The sequence below is a fragment of the Cyrtonyx montezumae genome, unplaced genomic scaffold (assembly GCF_038088225.1).
Source record: "Cyrtonyx montezumae isolate F1298 unplaced genomic scaffold, pur_monq_1.0 scaffold_6, whole genome shotgun sequence".
NCBI lineage: Eukaryota > Metazoa > Chordata > Aves > Galliformes > Odontophoridae > Cyrtonyx > Cyrtonyx montezumae.
The window spans coordinates 4,404,447-4,420,950 of NW_027072067.1; the positions used below are offsets into that span (position 1 = coordinate 4,404,447).

At 51.2% G+C, this 16,504-nt stretch overlaps 1 protein-coding gene across 1 annotated transcript; it reads right to left on the reverse strand.

Annotated features, from left to right (window-relative positions):
* Positions 1 to 2,878: 2,878 nt before the first annotated feature.
* RPN1 (ribophorin I) lies at positions 2,879 to 10,125 on the reverse strand. The gene is made up of 10 exons (XM_065749861.1): positions 9,857 to 10,125; positions 9,563 to 9,627; positions 8,172 to 8,478; positions 7,759 to 7,968; positions 6,660 to 6,852; positions 6,233 to 6,332; positions 5,847 to 5,985; positions 5,543 to 5,662; positions 4,522 to 4,767; positions 2,879 to 3,479 (listed from the first exon to the last, which is right to left on the reverse strand). The coding sequence occupies exons 1-10, from the start codon at positions 10,091 to 10,093 to the stop codon at positions 3,297 to 3,299; spliced, it is 1,800 nt and encodes a 599-aa protein (XP_065605933.1). The 5' UTR covers positions 10,094 to 10,125; the 3' UTR covers positions 2,879 to 3,296.
* Between the last annotated feature and the right edge of the window lie 6,379 nt (positions 10,126 to 16,504).

The following is a 16,504-nucleotide window of genomic DNA, read 5'->3' on the forward strand; positions in this document are numbered from 1 at the left end:
TGGGAACTGGGCAGGGCACCATGCGGGGCCGCATGGGGAGCGTTTGCTGGGAAAGTCCCCAAGCTGTAGCTGTTGAAGATAGGTTTGTGCCATGACAGCAGGCGAGGCCCACGCCATCCCGCAGAGCCCTGCAGCCTCCACGTGCACAGCCACAGCCCTCGGGAGGAGGCAGCACCTCGGGGCACAGCTCAGAGCCTGGCACTGGATGGCCACGGGGCTGCTTCAGGGGGTCAGGAGTGGCGGGGGGGGGGCTCATGGAGGCCCAGGTGAGGTCAGGGCCACCAGGCAGGGCTTGGAGAGCTAGGCAAGCCCTGAGGAGCTCCCCAGGCCAGGGAAGTTTCCTGTTTGCTGCCCGTGCTGAAGCATCGGCCCCGCAACCGCCGCCGGCCCTGTGCTTCCGGCCGGGGCTCCAGCCCGGAGCCCCCCTGCACTATCAGCTCGCCAGATGCCTTTTTCAGGATACTGTGGTAAAACTGTGCCGGGCAGGCGCTGTCATTTGGGGTTTTCTGTCATGTCAGCCTCGAAGACAAATTGGACAAGGAGGAGCGGGAGGGGAAAGAAAAAATAAAATCGAGAAAGAAAAAAAAAAAAAGAAGAAGAAAGGAAGATGCCTGCCGGGCCGTCCTGCGGGGCTGTGCAGCAATGGGTCCCCCAAATGGTGGGGCGAGGTGATGCTGGGATGGGGTGGTTGCCATGGCAGCATGGCCTGCCTGGGCACTGTCGGCCTCTAGTGGTGGCGATGGCAGCGTGGGGCCATGGCGGTGCTGCTGGCCTTCTGCCTTCCCTCCTGGTGCTGCTGTTCTGTCTGGGTGCTACCTCTGCCAGGCTGCCATCCTCCATTGAGGCACCATTCCATTCCAGTTGGTCGTCCTTCAACAGGACATCATCATCTGTCGGGATGGCCTCCATCACAGCGCTGTCCTGCACTGGGACATGGCCCACCCTGTGGCGGTGGGGGAGTGAGAGCAGCATGCACTGCCTGTCCCCACATAGCAGCAGCCAGGCAGGCCACAGTGCCCCAGAGCACCCACAGTGTCCTCCTGGTCATTGCTCTGCACTGTATGGTGTTGAGCATCCACTGTACTGGGCAGACTGGCAGATGGCTGGGGCAGACTGGGAGATCAGAGGCAGCCAGGGAAAAGATATCCTCTGGGACAGAGCAGTGCAGCAGCACTAGCTATCCTGCAGCAGTGAGAAAGGCAGCAGGGGGGATAGCTAAGGACCTGGGGACAGCAGGGCCCAGCGTGCAGCATGGACAGCCCAGTGCTACCCTGCCAGGCAGCAGCTGTGCTGAGCCAGCGACCTGAAATCATGGCTGCTCGCTTTCGCCGGCAAATCTTGTGTTTGTGTGGTTTCCTTTTCCTTCTTCAACATACTCTTTTTTCCTTCTCTCTTCGTATTGTTCCCTTTCCTGTGGAGGCAAATAGCGGCCCTTCCAACCTTTTGGTTCCACATTCTGCATAGGAGCAAAACTAATCAGAGAGTCCCAGTGGAGCTCAGCTTTAATTACCCATGAGATGCTAATCTGCTGCGGGGTCTACCGTCTCCTTCATCCAAGCTTTGCCTTTCCTCCTGCTGCTCTGCAATTCCCCTGGCAGATGCCGCCCAATTCCCCACGGCCTCCCCAAGCAATTTGCTCTGAACAAGATCACAAGTGAAATTCCTAGCCCAGAAAAGCTTCTGGTCAGAGCAGCATAGAAAAAACCCAGCTCTGCTGCAGCAGGGCAATGGAGATCTTCACTATCAGAGACTCTGCCTGGGGCTCCCCATGTCTCATGTTAGATGTCTCAAGCACAGCTGTAGGAAAGAGTCCCAAGAATCCTCATGCCTGAATTCCCTGGATTCTTCCCTGACAATGCCTTCCTCCCTGCAAAATGCTGACTGAAATGCTTTGGGAACCTTCCTGGATCCAGCTTTGCACATTCGACAAGCAGTCAAGCCTGGAAGAATTAAGGGATACCCTTGGACATCAACAGCTGGAGTTCAGGTGGCTCCTCAAGCAAGCCAGAAGCTGTCAGCCTGTGCCTGGCCAGGGACCTGCTGGGCTGACTGACTCGTGTGGCAGAGTGGACAATGGCTACGGCTGAGTTGGCAGCGGTGAAGGACACAGTGGGTGCAGGAGGAGAGGAAAGCAAGCAGAGTCTGAGCCACACAGCAGAGAGCTTGAGCTCCTTGGCATCTTTCCTGATGGGGACTGCTTCTTCAGCAGCACCTGAGAAAGGTCAGCCACCAGGGGCAGTGGCTGCCCAGGAAAGACAGCAGAAAGTAGAACAGCAAAGCATCGCTTGTTCAGTGGCTAGTTTATCCTCAGACTCTGGAATTGGGACAGTTCTCCTCAGGGACCAGAGGCCTCTTTTTTTCTGGGGCTGTCTGCATTCATCCCTATTTATAGCAGCCATCTCTGCAGCCAAAGCTTCCTTTTACGAGCAGGATCTGAAGCTGCCCACCAGGCACGAGGGCTGGGCCATGGCACTGATGAAGCAGAACCCTTGGGAGAGGGAGGGACAGACACAGTGACACTCTGTGTGCCCCCACAGACTTTTGATGTGATGGGCGTGACAAACACTGCTGTGCCCATCAGGGACAAGGCTGCTGGGAGGGTCAGGGCAGGAAAAGTGGTACTGCCTTTCCAGTGGTCTGGAAGGGCTGGGGCGTGCCCAGCTGCAGAGAAGTGGTGTATTGTGTGTGTTTATTCCCTGTGAGGGGTAAGTGCATGGATACCCATAGGGAAAGAGGGCTTGGTTTTCCTGCCTAGGTCAGGGTGGCAAAGCTCTGCACGTCCCTGGACAATAAGCAGGGATGGGGACACCCTAGGCCCTCTACACCACACCTCATCCTCCCCTCCCTGGCCCACCATGGAAAGGCAACGCAGCAGCAGTTTTATCTCAAAGTAGAACAAAGGGTTCTTTTATTCTTTCTGGAGACACAAGACTTGGATTTGCCATGAGCATGTCTGTGCTCAGCCTGCCTGGCTGTGTCAGCCTGGTCAGGGCACATCTATACAGGGAAAAACGAAACTGGGAGGCTTTTGTCACCAGGTTTGAGTCTCACCTCTAGGAAAGAAACCCTGTTACCAGACAAACAGCATGATAGCATGGTCCCTTTCACAACAGATGTTGCTGAGCAGACAGGCTCAACAGAACAATTTAAAAATAAAACATACTTGCAGACATTTTTCACATCACCTTTTTTCCTCAATTTTTCAGGGAAGGAGTTTTGGTTCACTGTGTACCCACTCCCAGGCTTCTCATCTCCTTTCACACCTCTCCCCTTCATCTGACTGCTATACTGGAGAGTTACAGTGCATCGAGGATGTTGTCAATTTTGGTGACCAGATCCTGGCGCTTGTTGGAATGCATCTTCTCATTCTCAATGTAGGTATCCTTCTTGAGCTTGCCAGCTACAAGCCGCTCAGCTTCCACCGAGGACTTCAGAACAAGCTCCTTGACTTGGCCATCCAGCTTCTGAATCTCACTTACCTTCCAGAAAGAAAGAATATTAGAGAAGCCAAAAAAACAAACCCCCTGAACATCCCTATAGTGAAGCTGGAATAGAAGGGATGACTGAGGTACAGCAAAAGATGAAGCCACTGCTAAATAGAAATACCTCCAGTCCCTGCAATATTGCCTCGTGAGCTGTTGCCTCTTCCTGCCAACACGTTATGAGGAACATCTCGTGGATGGATAATTAAGCAGTGCAGATATAAAAGGGCTCTAAGGACCCAGGAGCCATACTGGCAGGAGACAGATGCAATGACTGTTAAAGAGTGCTTAATGATGGATTTTAAAGGCTTTAAGCTATATCACAGCTACGACAGCTGGAAGATGTGCCCCTGCAGTTAATGTCAACGGTGTGTGAGAAGCAGTTCTATAATGACAGAGCTACCTCCTCAGGTAATAACAGATTAAGAAAAGTGTCTGTTGGCTGAATGGACCTTGGCGATTAAAACATCCCCTGCTCGGGGCTAGGTGGCTGTTCCAGGTAAGAGCTGAAATACAGCAGATGGAGGAAAGGACAGTGAGGTGTGCTCTCTGCTCTGCAGCTTTCAATGTGGTACAGCAAAATACCCCCTGAGGAGCATCGTGTTACGAAAAACCTGTCAGCATCAAATTTATACACGGAAGGAAATATGAGATTAGGGAGATGATGCTAGCTTGGCTGGTGCCAGTAGTGGAGTCAGAACCAATGACACGTTGATAGTTTCCATTTTTGCCACTTGTCACCATTCACGAGCGTCAGGACCGTGTAACAAAGCCACTACCCATGCAGCATGTTTTAGGGGCTGCTTAAGAAACAGCACAAGCAGCTGTTTAGCAACATGGCTGCATAACCAAGATTACTGCAAGAGGAAAAAAAAACCAAAACAAACCTATCTTCAGCCCCTCTGGCAGGGATCAAACTAGTTTTTGCAGAGGGGAGGGGAAGATGTAAGCTGCAGAAACTAAACACCGTATTAAAAATCAGCTCAAATATCTGACAGAGCCAAAAGCAGGAAAGCTTCAGAAAATTAACATTTCTTACTTTATCACATAAGTCAGAGCCTTCTGTCTTCAGTTTAGACTGCAGAGCAGCTATTTCGTTTGTCAGGGCCTTATGTTCTGTCTCCAGAGACTTTTTGCCACTGTTTAAGGTGGAGATGTCCCGCGACTGTTTGTATTTATTCACTGCTTCATCAAAATGACGGTACAGCCCAAGTCTCTTGTTTACCAGAGTAAGCACTTGCTCTGTGATGCAGGCAACCTTCATCCTAGCTTCAGCAGCTGGATCCTGGAAGAAGACAGAAGAGAAGATCAAAGCAGTCCTATCTTTGATCTGCGTCAAGCCATGAGCCACAGAACTGTTACAGAAACGGCACTCTTTGCAATTAGGTCAACTGACAGCAACTAGGAAATGGTACAAGTACTGACTAGGGCAAGCACCTTTCAGAAATTCAGCACAGCCCAACAAAGAGTCTGAATAAAGGCAAGCAAAAACACTGCAGAAAGATTTGCAGACGTTGTTCATCAGAGACATTCTTATTTTTATGGAGGGGGCAAAACGTAGTGTATGGGAACTGTTGAATCACGGCCTGAACCACTGATGGATCACCTGAGGTGAGCACTGAGTCAGCTCAGGAGCACAGGTGAAGGCAATGCACTGTGTGAGCAGAAGGGGTGGAGTCTGGCTCCACCTCTCCCAGACCCCATTTAAGGGCTGACCACCACTGGGGAAGGATCTCTTGTTGGAGATCCCTTCCCTGAGAAGTTACTGGTGAACCCTGACCATCTGCAAGAGGTGAACCTCTCTTTATTTACTGGTTGTCTGTTTACCATTCAGGTAAGCCTAACAAAATATACCATCTTCCTCACTATTTTCTGTGAATACTATTCTTTTGGGTTATTCACCCTACACTCAGATTAACACAGAACCCTGCAGGAGTATAAGAACAGGGACACACTTAAACATCAAGTGAGAACAGTTGGGGAGGATTACTGGCACGAAAGATCTCTGACAGGTGCCTGAGTAAGCCGTCAATATTTGCAAAGGGCTCTTCAGACAGCACCTTAGTGATGGAGAAATCCAGCCTCACATAGATGATCACGGTGAAGAACAAGATGTAGAAGGCTCCAACCACCAACAGCGGTTCCTGCAGCATCAGTATTTTATTGAAGGTGTAATGAACCTACGAGAGAAGTTTGAAACACTGAGCAGTGACACGTTACCACAGGACAGAACTCCCCAGGCAGTTCACTAGCTGTGCAGTTAAGGAGATGTTCATTTCTGAAACCAGACGTGAATGTTTTGATCATCATGATACACAGGAGGCCCAGCTGGTTAGGAAAACCAGGCAGAGTGGCCACACTCACCACTATGTCTTGGATGTGCTGCTCCACCAGATTGTTCTTGTGTGCCACAATAACTGGACGTCCAAAAGTGTCCAGGTACGTGTAGTGAAGCTCATCTGAAGCACGATTGATTTCATAGGGGCTGTCCACGTGGATATTCCTGTGGATAAAGTCAGGCAGTCCTGTATGAGTCTATGCTAGGACTTGGCTGGCCAGCTGTGGCCTCTAGCACAAGGCCAATTATGCAATTTAAACAACACTCTAAAAGGAAGCAAAGCTGTGTTCTGAGGTCTCTACGTGTATAGTCACTGTGCTGTTTCACTGTCTTCAGGCCATCAGAGCAGCCACAAGAACTGCTACCAACACAGCACCTTCTACAGCAACAAAGCAGAAGTAATGGCACTTACTTGGCACCTTCTGGCAGGACGATCTTGACAGTCAGAGAATCTGTAACTTGCTCATCAAACACATGGTCCACAAACCTCATTTTCAGGGCATACTGATCACCTACAGGAGTGCAGACCACAGAGTGGTTACGGTTCGGAGAACAAGGAGCAAGCCTGAAGCTCAGCTCCTGATAGAAGCAAAAGCAGAATTCAGACAGATGCATCATGCAGCAGGGGGCACTAGCTCACTCGAGTATGTTTTAACCACAGGTCTACAAAAACCTGCAGGAAGCACAGAAAAGAGGAATGGATTTGCATATTCTAGAAATAAGTCCTAGCAACAATTGCTAAGGTACAGCGTACCACTGCTTTCAATTCTTTACTATACAGCAACCACCTTTAAATGCAGAGGAAAAGGGTTCTTATTCCCTTCCCCTGTACCACTCACCAAGATTGTAGAGGTATTCATAGCTTGGCAGGTTATAGCCAATGATGTAATGGGTTTTCCATCCCCCAAACAGTGGGAAGCGGGGACGGATCTCCATCTCAACGGAGTCATCCAGGACAAGCAGGTGGCTGGTGGAGATGTTTCCAATTTCATCTCTGTAATAGACATCCTGAGCAGCAGCTGGGAGGATGGTCTGTGTGAAGAGAAGATACAGTCAGTTCTTCAACTCAGAGATCCAGTGGAACGGGCAAAACCAGTCTCAGCTGTTAAGCACACAAAAACAGTGCTTCCAAATGAGACAACAAAACACCATTCAGCACTAAAACTGTGGTATTCCAAGTGATCAGTCACTGGAATGACTGCCAGTACTCAATTTACCTGGCCTATATGTGGAAAATCAGGGCTTACTTCAGCCCAGTTTCAAATATTCCACACAGCAAGGGATTTCATCACATCTACCAGAACAGCAATTCTCTTTCCACTCCAGCTCGCTGCCCCCAGCTCACTGAGCTTGCTGGTTTATGCACAACAAAATGAGATTTCTGTTTGGCTGCACCACTTTGGAGAATTACATCAATCAATTCTGGAGGCCTCAAGCAGTGAGGAAGGTTTTGGTTCAGATGAAGACATAAAATACTTTTCCCTATCTGGCTAGCAGAGCCACAGCTTTAACTTTTGTTAAGTGTTCTATGAGCAAGGAATGGATGGGTGAGTTTCCAATTATTGCTCAACATGCTATGATAGAAAAGGCAACTCTGAAAACAGGAGGGTGGGGAAAGGATGAAAAGCCCTTGTTCAGTGGAAACAGGAAACCAGAACTGTTAATGCATTTGATTAAGGGGCTTAAGACAGTTTCTTGAGATTGGAGGGTTAAGAGTGCAGAAATGCAACATGCCTGGTATACACAGTTTCTTTGTTCACCAGATGAAATAATAAAGCATATAACCTCCGATTTCCACCTCCAAAAGCCACTTTTGGCATGATCCTTCTCTGGAAACAGATCAGCTTTAACAATCCCTTATTACTCAGAACTGGTTATCTATTATTATTATTCAATTTAGGGATGTGAGGAAGAAACCATGGTATGCAAAATGCCAACCTTAAAAGACTTGACAGAAGAGATTCCGCTGTCTGGTTGCCTCTGGTAGTCATATCTGGAGAAGGGCCCTTTCAGCACTGCTCCTGTGTGCTTTAAATCAACTGTCTCTTCAACTGCAATGTTTCCCCAGTGGGACACCTCAATGACTCGGGTCATACTGGTGATGGTCAGGAATGGACTGTTGTTTTCATAGTGCACCTTCAGAGTGTCCTAGCAGGGAAAGAAAGCAAGTGATTAACTCAAACTGAGGAGCAACCTCCCCTCTCAATTATGGGTCTCTGTGTCCCCAAGAGAAACTTCCTCAGCCCTACAGAGGTGAAAGTGTTTCTACACGAGAAGGCTTGAGCCACCCCAGCCCAATCCACATAGGACACCGGGTACCATGGCCACAATCTCCCTGTGCAGGCATCTACCTGGCTGTATGGAGGGATGTCCTTGAAGGGGCCATACTCAATCATGTCTTCTGTGCGGGAAGGGTTTCCCAGCTTGGTGTAACTCTCCACATTCCTTGAGGCCAGTTTGACACGAGTTGTCTGGGTCTTGGTGAAGTATGGTGAGTAGAAATAGTGATTTCCTTCAAAGACCACAAACTGCTTCTCGCTCTGGGTAATGTGAGTGGGGTAGGGCTGCAGGACGTGCGTGAAAACCATTTCGACAGAGACACGGACCCTGGCCCCAGGTGCCAAGGGAGATGGCAGCTTCACAGAGAAGAACTTTCCACTGGAAGTAAGAAGAGGTAAATCATGTGAGACATTCCCAAGAGAACAATCAGATTGAGACCCTGTGAGACCCCCTGTGCATAGAAACACCTGAGATTCCATACTGGACATATGGTGTGCAACTGGGGACAACATTGTATTTGCTCCTCAGAGGTCTCATCCAAGAGGGTGAGCTTATTCTGTACTGAGAGGGCAGAACAAGAGGAAACATGGGGTGAACTGTTTGGCCACAATTACAGCCTCTTTCACAGATATCTGGGTATCACATTGGGAATGGAATGGTGACATGCTCCTGTCTCTAGTTCTGCATTTATAATGCATGCTTCAGTGGCATTTTCCCCTTCTTCTCCAGATGACAAGACTGATACGAATCAGAAGCATGTGCAAATATGCTTGAGATGTTTACGATCTGTCCTCTGAACACGTTCCCACCAAATCTGTTTATTTTCAGCTTTTGCCCACAGGAGCTGAAACTAACGTGCAGTCAGAACACCAGCATGGTTTTGGAATGGGATACTACAGAACGGATTGAGGCCTCACCAAACTGCTAAGAATGTACCAGACGGACTGAGGTGATGTGAGCACCGTGCCTTGTGTCCCACAAGCACGTTAACACGAGGCTTCCAGCCATCAGGAACTCTGATCCACCTGAGCAATGTAACTGCACTGCTACCAGCCGCATAACAACCAGCAGCACTGTACTTTCGACCCACTTTTAAAAAGGGCCTTTCTATCTCAGCATGGCTTAGGGACCACATGCCTGCTTCACCTTTGTATGGGATCTGCTGAATCACGGCCTGAACCACGGACTGGTCACCTGAGGTGAGCACCAAGTCAGCCATGGGGGCACAGCGGTCGAGCGGGCGTGGTGGTGATAGGCTGATGGTTGGCCTGGGTGATCTTAGAGGTCGCTGTGATTCTGAAGGCCATTCGGGCAGCAGGAGCTGGGCCTGGCTGCTTGTGTTCCTCAGCCCTGCAGTCAGCAGGAACAGACCGCAGGGCTCTCCTGTGCACAGAGCCGAGGAGCGCTCCTGTCTCACCCCGAGGACCACGGTGCAGTACAGTCCTCAGCGGGTGCCACTCACCTCTTCCCCTTCACTTTCGTCTCCTTCACTTCCAAGACGTTCTCCTCCTCTTCCTCGCCCTTCACCTGCTCCAGAACAAACCGATCAACGCGCAGCCAGGGCAAACCAACCCCGCACGGCTCTCATCCGGCTTCCAAAGACGTACAAACTGACGGAAAACCGAACCTCCACCCCCAGCCGGAGCCCAGCGCCGGTTCCCGCTGCCGACGTGTCCCGTCCCGCGGGGCGCTGTGCCGACGTGTCCCCGCAGCCCCGCGCCGTGCCGCGTGGCTCCCCGCCGCCATCCGCGCTCACCTGCACGCCCAGGTAGGCCAGGCGCTGCTCCAGGCCCGGCTCCAACGCCAGCAGGAAGGAGGATGCGGCGGGGCCGCCCGGAGCGTTGGCTACGCTGAGCTCGGCCGACACCTTGGCCAGGTGCGTGCTCAGGTCCACGGTGCGCCGCGCCTCGTCCAGCTGCAGGTCGGCGGCCCCCGCGGCCGCCAGGCAGAGGAGCAGGAGGCACCGCAGCCCCGCCATGGCCGACGCGTGCATGGGGTGGGCACAAGATGGCGGCGCCCGCGCTGTGCGGGGAGGGCACAAGATGGCGGCGCCCACAGGGGAAGGAGGCGCGCTATGGCGGCGCCCAGCAGCGCGTGAGGCCCCCGGCGGGGGAGGTGTCCGTGCGAGTGCCTGAGTAGAAAGGCGGGGCCGGAGGAGCGGTGCTTTGGGCTGGGAGTGTTGCGGTGAAAAGCGGAGAGCGATGTTGTGTGGCGTGGGGACAGCGGGCTGGGCATGCTTTATAAAGAGATCCAAGCCTCGACCTTGCTTTGTATCTTAACGTGAGCTGCAGAGATGATCGCAGAACTGGAGGGGTTGGAAGGGACCTCCAGCGATCAGCGAGTCCAACCCCCTGCCAAAGCAGCTCCCAGCCCAGGTTGCGCAGGCAGGTGTCCAGGCGGGTCCCGAACGTCTCCAGAGGAGGCTGTGCAGCTCCAGCGCTCCATCACTGCACTGTGAAGAAGTTCCCCCACACATCCGCGCAGAACTTCCCATGCTTCAGTTCGAGGCCATTTCCCCTCATCCCTGGGCTGAGGTTGCCAAGGGTCAGCTCAGAAGCAGATCTACTGCATGAGTTTGGAGCTGGGGTCACACAGAACCTTGGCAATGATGAAACAAAGTGGGGTGTTTCCTGTGTGTTCTGAACAGCACCCTCCGAAGCGTGCTGCTGGCCCTGATGTAGGGCTGCTGCGTTTTGGGGCTCCCTCTGGGTGTCCGTGTGGGTTTTGTGTGGAAATATCCTCTTCAGGAGTGGCTGCCCCTGCCCTTCCTCCAACCCCAGCCTCTGTGTCACAGGGAGTAAATGAACTCCAGACTGCCTTTATTTCCCCTCCCTCCCTCAGGGAGATTTCTCCTGGCAAATGGAGGGAAAGAAACAATGCACATTCCACTGTGTCTGAAGATAATTGGGCTTCAGTTGTTACATCCAGGGCCAAAGGTTGGATTAGGCCCAGATCCTGGCTCTGAGCTTGCTGGCAAACGCGACATTTCAAAACCTGACCCGTCCCAGACCCCAGAGAGCTCTGAGTCAGGCTGTGATACGCTTAGCCCATGCTCAGATCCATTCCTGACTGTGATAATTGAGTCATACTGAGTCTGTGCAGCATCTGTTTCCAGCTCTACCACATTGTCTAAATTTATCCTTAGGCTGAAAACCCCCTGCTTTTAGGATTCTTGCTTGGAGGACAGGTTTTGCTTGCAGGCCCCTCTCACTGCAGTCCTGCACGCAGTGTGCATGTGGTATAACAGGCTACAGCTCCTTATGCTCGGTTTATGCTCTCAGAAGGCACCAGAGAAACCCTGGCCAGGTTTGCTGGTTACATCTGCTTGAGCAGGAAGGGAGAGGCTGGGTTTAAATATGAGAAGTGCTGAGGGGCCCCGGCCAGATGCTGCACTGTAATTGTTCCAGGCTGCAGGACCAGCATCCCCTGTCCGGAGCCTGTCCCCATGCCTCAGCTGGGTTGCTCAGCCCTTCTGCCATCTGCGAAGGTTGTGCTGCAGGGACAGCGAGCCACCCTCAGGGACACTGAGCACTGGGAGGGGATGGAGCTGTTGCCAGCCCAGCCATCTGCTGGGATTGAGGGGCAAGAGCAGTCTGCCAGGGGGATGCAGAGAGCATCCCTCACCCTCCACCAGCACCAGACCATTGAGGTTTTGCAGTCCCAGCCCTGAGGCTGCAGGTAGGACCGGGCTGACTGACAGCTGAGTTTACTTAGCCTTGCTAAGGCCCTTGAAAAACAGCTAGGGGGAAAAAAAAAAGTAAAATTCCTGTTTTGTTATTTTTACAACCTCATTTTTCAGCTAGTCAGCAGCTCACGTGGAGCCTTTGCCAAGGAAAACATGCTGATTTCTGGTTTGGGCTCGGGAGCAGCAGGTCTGGAGGGGGCTGTTCAGGTTCAGCTGCTGCCTTGTGTTCATCTGGCCTGAAAATGTGCCCTGCTTTCACAGAAATAGTGCTAAAGGGTGCTTCATCTGTACAAAAAGTGGGATTTTTTTGTTTGGCTTGTTTAGTGCTTACTAGAAATATAACAGAAATGGCTACAGATGAGCACTGGTGGTCCGCTCATAGAAGAAATCTACTACCCGTGCCAGTAAGATGCTTGAGCAGAGAAGGGGACGTTGCCCACTTGAGGAGACTGCTTCAGCTCGGCTGGGTGTGGGTTTTGTCCCAGGATCAGATCATGCTTTGGAGAGAGGAACTGAGCAAGTTTAATTACATGAGAAAATCAGGGTGTGATCACAGCTGCCACGAATGTACCTCCAAGTGCTGGCAGGGCCCGGTAACACACAACCTTCAAACCACTCTCAGCACGTAATCTAGCCCTTCACATCACACCACTGCTTGAAAATGCCTTTGGCAGATTGGGTCCTACAAAGCCATAAGGAGGACAGAGTGCAAATCTTGGCTTGAAATGTTAAATGCTGCCTTTCCCGGACAGCCAGCAGCGCAGGGAGGCTGCTGTACCTGCCAAGCTCTGTGGCTACGTCCCCAACACCGCCCCAGCCCTGCAGCGCCCGCGTCCCGCCGCCAGGGGGCGCGCAAGCGTCCCTCAAGCCGACGGGCGCCGAGGGGGCGGTGCGGTAGCGTAGCCCCGCCCCTTGGCGAATAGCGTGTGCTACGCCGCTGCCGCAGGGAGCGTCGTGCGATGGCCGAGCTCGGGCCTGACCTCGCAGGCCGGTGGCACTGCTTTTTCATTGCGATCCTTTAAGGCCCTGCGAACGTGGGTGCTGGGAACCACCTTAGATCTAGCGCAGTGCGATCCTGTGCTCGGCGGCAGCGGGGCATGCTGAGGCATCACAGCGGGTTGCTCGCTCTGTTGCTCAGTGCAATAACCGAGCTTTGCATGGAGCTTCTCATCTTGTCTCAGAAAGCACTTGCTGGCGTATTGACCTGGGGAGCCCATTCTTTGTGTGGAGCGTGCTTTCTGTTTGCCAGAAATTCGAGCAGGGACGTGGAGCCCTGGGACAATCACTGAAGCTTTAACACTCATCCATAACCGCCTCAGTTTTAGGCGATGGTGCTTTGCCGGACGGTTTGGTGGCTCAAGGATTCGCAAACAATGAGTCACAACTCCCTGGGATGGAAATCGCAGCTGCCGGGGCACCAAGCATTGAAAAGCGTGGTCCAAGATAAAGCAAAGTAAACCTCGCTGCCCACACCCCCTCATCCTTCAAGGCTGAGTATCTTTGCAACGCTCTTCAGAAACACGACGCAAAATTATACGGTTGCTATTGATACAGAACTTACTTCTCCTTTCAGAGCAGATAAGAGGGGACTGCGAAAATCTGTGATTTGAAAGAGCTGAAGCAGATGGACCTGAAGCCAATAATGCAGCACCCTGTGCTTGCGGGGAGGTGGCTGGGTGGTGAGAAGGGCGTTGTGCTGCAGTTTGTGGCCGTGTCCTTCTGACACAGGGACCCAAAAGAGCTCCTGGGGCCTCTGCAGACCACGTCCTGCCCTTCACATCCAGGATGGACCTGTACAGAGCACGTGAGGACGGTTTAGTTCCTCCTCAAGAAGAGTTTCCCCTCTCCAAAACGCCTCCAGGAGATTTTTATGGCACTGCCAACCTGTAAGAAGCTGCGTGCAAGTCACCTGTACCATAAAATATCCCACTCTCAGTGTTCACGTGGCACCAGGCTCCTGTTGTATGACACATTCTGGGTACAACAACAGCGTGACATGGCCACCTTTGCTACAAAACCAGCTGGCTGCAGGGCTCACATGGCTGGTCTGCACAGGCTGCAAATCATATCTTAGGCACGCCAGACCTTCATTCTCATGGCTTCACAGTCACAGCCTGCACAACATGCTGCTGAAACAAAAGGTTCCTGAAGAGAGGTCAGTTCTGCAGAAGCCTGTGTCATTCTGTGCAGGCTGCTCTCTATTTTTATAGAATTCCTACGGTTTAAAACAATATTTGCAAATGTCCCGACTTAGGGGGACCCAGATCTGACAAGGTTACTGACTCACTTTGGCCTCAGGGAAGTTACTTCACCCCCGGATCATCTTTTCCATTTGAGTACTGAGACCAATCATACAAAATTACCCGGCAGACTGCCAATGCAGCTGTAAAAATTAATTACCCGGTATTTAGCACCGGGTGAGAAGTGGGAAGCTGCTGCTGTTGTTGGAGAACCTCTGTGCCAGGGAGGCCAGCTCAGAGTCCCACAGGGGTCTCAAGTGATCACCAATATTTGTGGGACAGCTGTTGACATGAGTAGGATGTAGGTGCCTGTCTGCTCCGTAGCCTGAAGTCCGAACTACAAAAGCACACCTTTGTCCTGGGACACTTGAGTTTTCTGTGGGCTTTGGCTTCCACCAGTCCAGGCTCCAGGTCACTGTGGCGGTGACGAAGCTGTGTGGTGGCTGTTTCACTTTGGCCACTTTACATTTCACAGAAGCAGGTGATTGCTTCTCCCTGCTTGCCCTGCCACAGCCAGCACAGGCACTTAGATCTACGAGGATGTCCCTGTGAGTGTCAGCCTTCAACGGGTGCCTTCAGATCCTTCAGCAGTGCTTTGTTTCTACGATGTTCAGCCTCCAGCAGCTGCATTTCATCAGTGAGCAGGGATGCCAGTAATCCCTTGCGCTGTATGCAGCATCCTCTGCACCTCAGGAGAAGCACGGATTAGAGAGATCTGGCATAAGATAACTTGATTGCAGTTGCTTCCTGTGGTTGATATCTGGTGATGTAGTCTTATCAAGAGCTAGAATTTTACTTTCATGTGCCGCTGTCACAGGATTTAGAAATCAGCTAAGAACTGCAAAGGAGAAAGCATCAGTAGATGCCAGAGCAGTATTTGTACTGCAGGCAGGGATTAGAGAGGAGGAAAGGCAAAGGACTTTAGCTGCACTTTTGCCAGTGGAAATGCTTGTGTGGTCATGTAAGAGCAGATTTCTGGTGAACAAAATGCCAGGAGAAGCAGGGTGAATCTGGTTTAGCTTGGAGTACAAAAACAAAATATTGTGTGTTTGCTGCAGCTTAGTTCCTGTTTTAAATTTTACTTTAGCTAAGTTTGAACATTTTAATGATAATTTGAGGAAGCTGGCCTGGAAAGCCAAAGATGGCAAGAGAAAAACATTGCAAAGCTCTTGAGAGGACAGCTTCACACAGGGATGACAGGACGGTCAGCTGGAGCTTTATCTTCCCAGACCCCAGGGGCAACTAAGGGTCCCAGGGCTGAAACCAGCAATGAGGAGGGACTGCAGGACTCTGGTGAGCTGAAATATGCTGGGTAAGTACTAGAAGAACAAGCAGGCTCCCCCCAAGCTTTTAACATCACAGGTGGCCCAAGGTGGAGTGGCTGTACATGTATGGGAAGAAGGTGAATGCATTAAAGACTGTGAGAAACATCAGCTAAGCCAACGTGCAGGTTGGCTCCCTGGGCCTCTCTGCAGGCCCCCTGAAATCAGCACACAGCAAGCGTTCTTGTGTCCATGCTATTTCTACTCACTGTCTCACTTACGGGCTGGCAAGAGGAAGGGAGGATCCCTTTCAGTCCAAGGACATGCAAAAAATGGTGTTTTATTATCTCTAATTGGATGGGACAGACTAGTAAATAGAGATTAGATGTCACAAAGGGAACAAATCAAAGCTGGAAACATTCTTATTTCCTGGTTCAGCGGAACGAGCACCTGAAATACATTGAGGTTTCTGCAGTGGTAAATGTCTGTTTGCTGTAATATGATGGATCTGCTCATCTGTGAAGGTTCCTCAAAGGCAGAAAATTTTTCTTCTATGCAGCATTATGATTGGGAACAATTGGCTTTAGGCTTTAAACTGATCCATTTTCATTGAGTTTTAATATTATCAACTAAGTGGTCAGATGAGAAACACCATTTTTTTCACAGGCCACAGCTCTGGTGTCTCCCAGGCCTTGTGTTTATTCCTGTGGGGAAGTGCGTGTGTTGTCTGCACAGCCAGGTAAAACACAAAAGCCACTGCTGAGCACTTCTATTTACCTCTTTCTTACCACTGTCCCTTTACTTTCAGCCACAGCCAATGTAGGTGTGCCAAAAGACAAGCATCCGGGCTAGTTCGCAAGGCCCTCTCTGAAGACATTCATTCTCCTGAGCACCAGGATTCCTACATTCTTCATGGCAGCAGGATTTTGCCTTGTCAGTCTGAGCAAACTTAGCATTCCCACAGTGGACCAGAAACTCATGACAAATGGCTATTGCGTGATGCAGCTGCTGGTCATGCCAAGAAAGCTAGTAACACAGGAACTCGGTGTGAGGTTATCCTCTGTGTAACAAAAGCACATAATAGACAGTGCCAGAATCGCTCTGTGATAGAGAGGGAAGGAAGAAATCTCACCCACAGTCCTTGATTGCTTTTTGCATTGTGTAAAAAGAAAGAAAAACGAGGGTTTTAGGAATGAGAGCAGGGGAAGTCTGTGTGG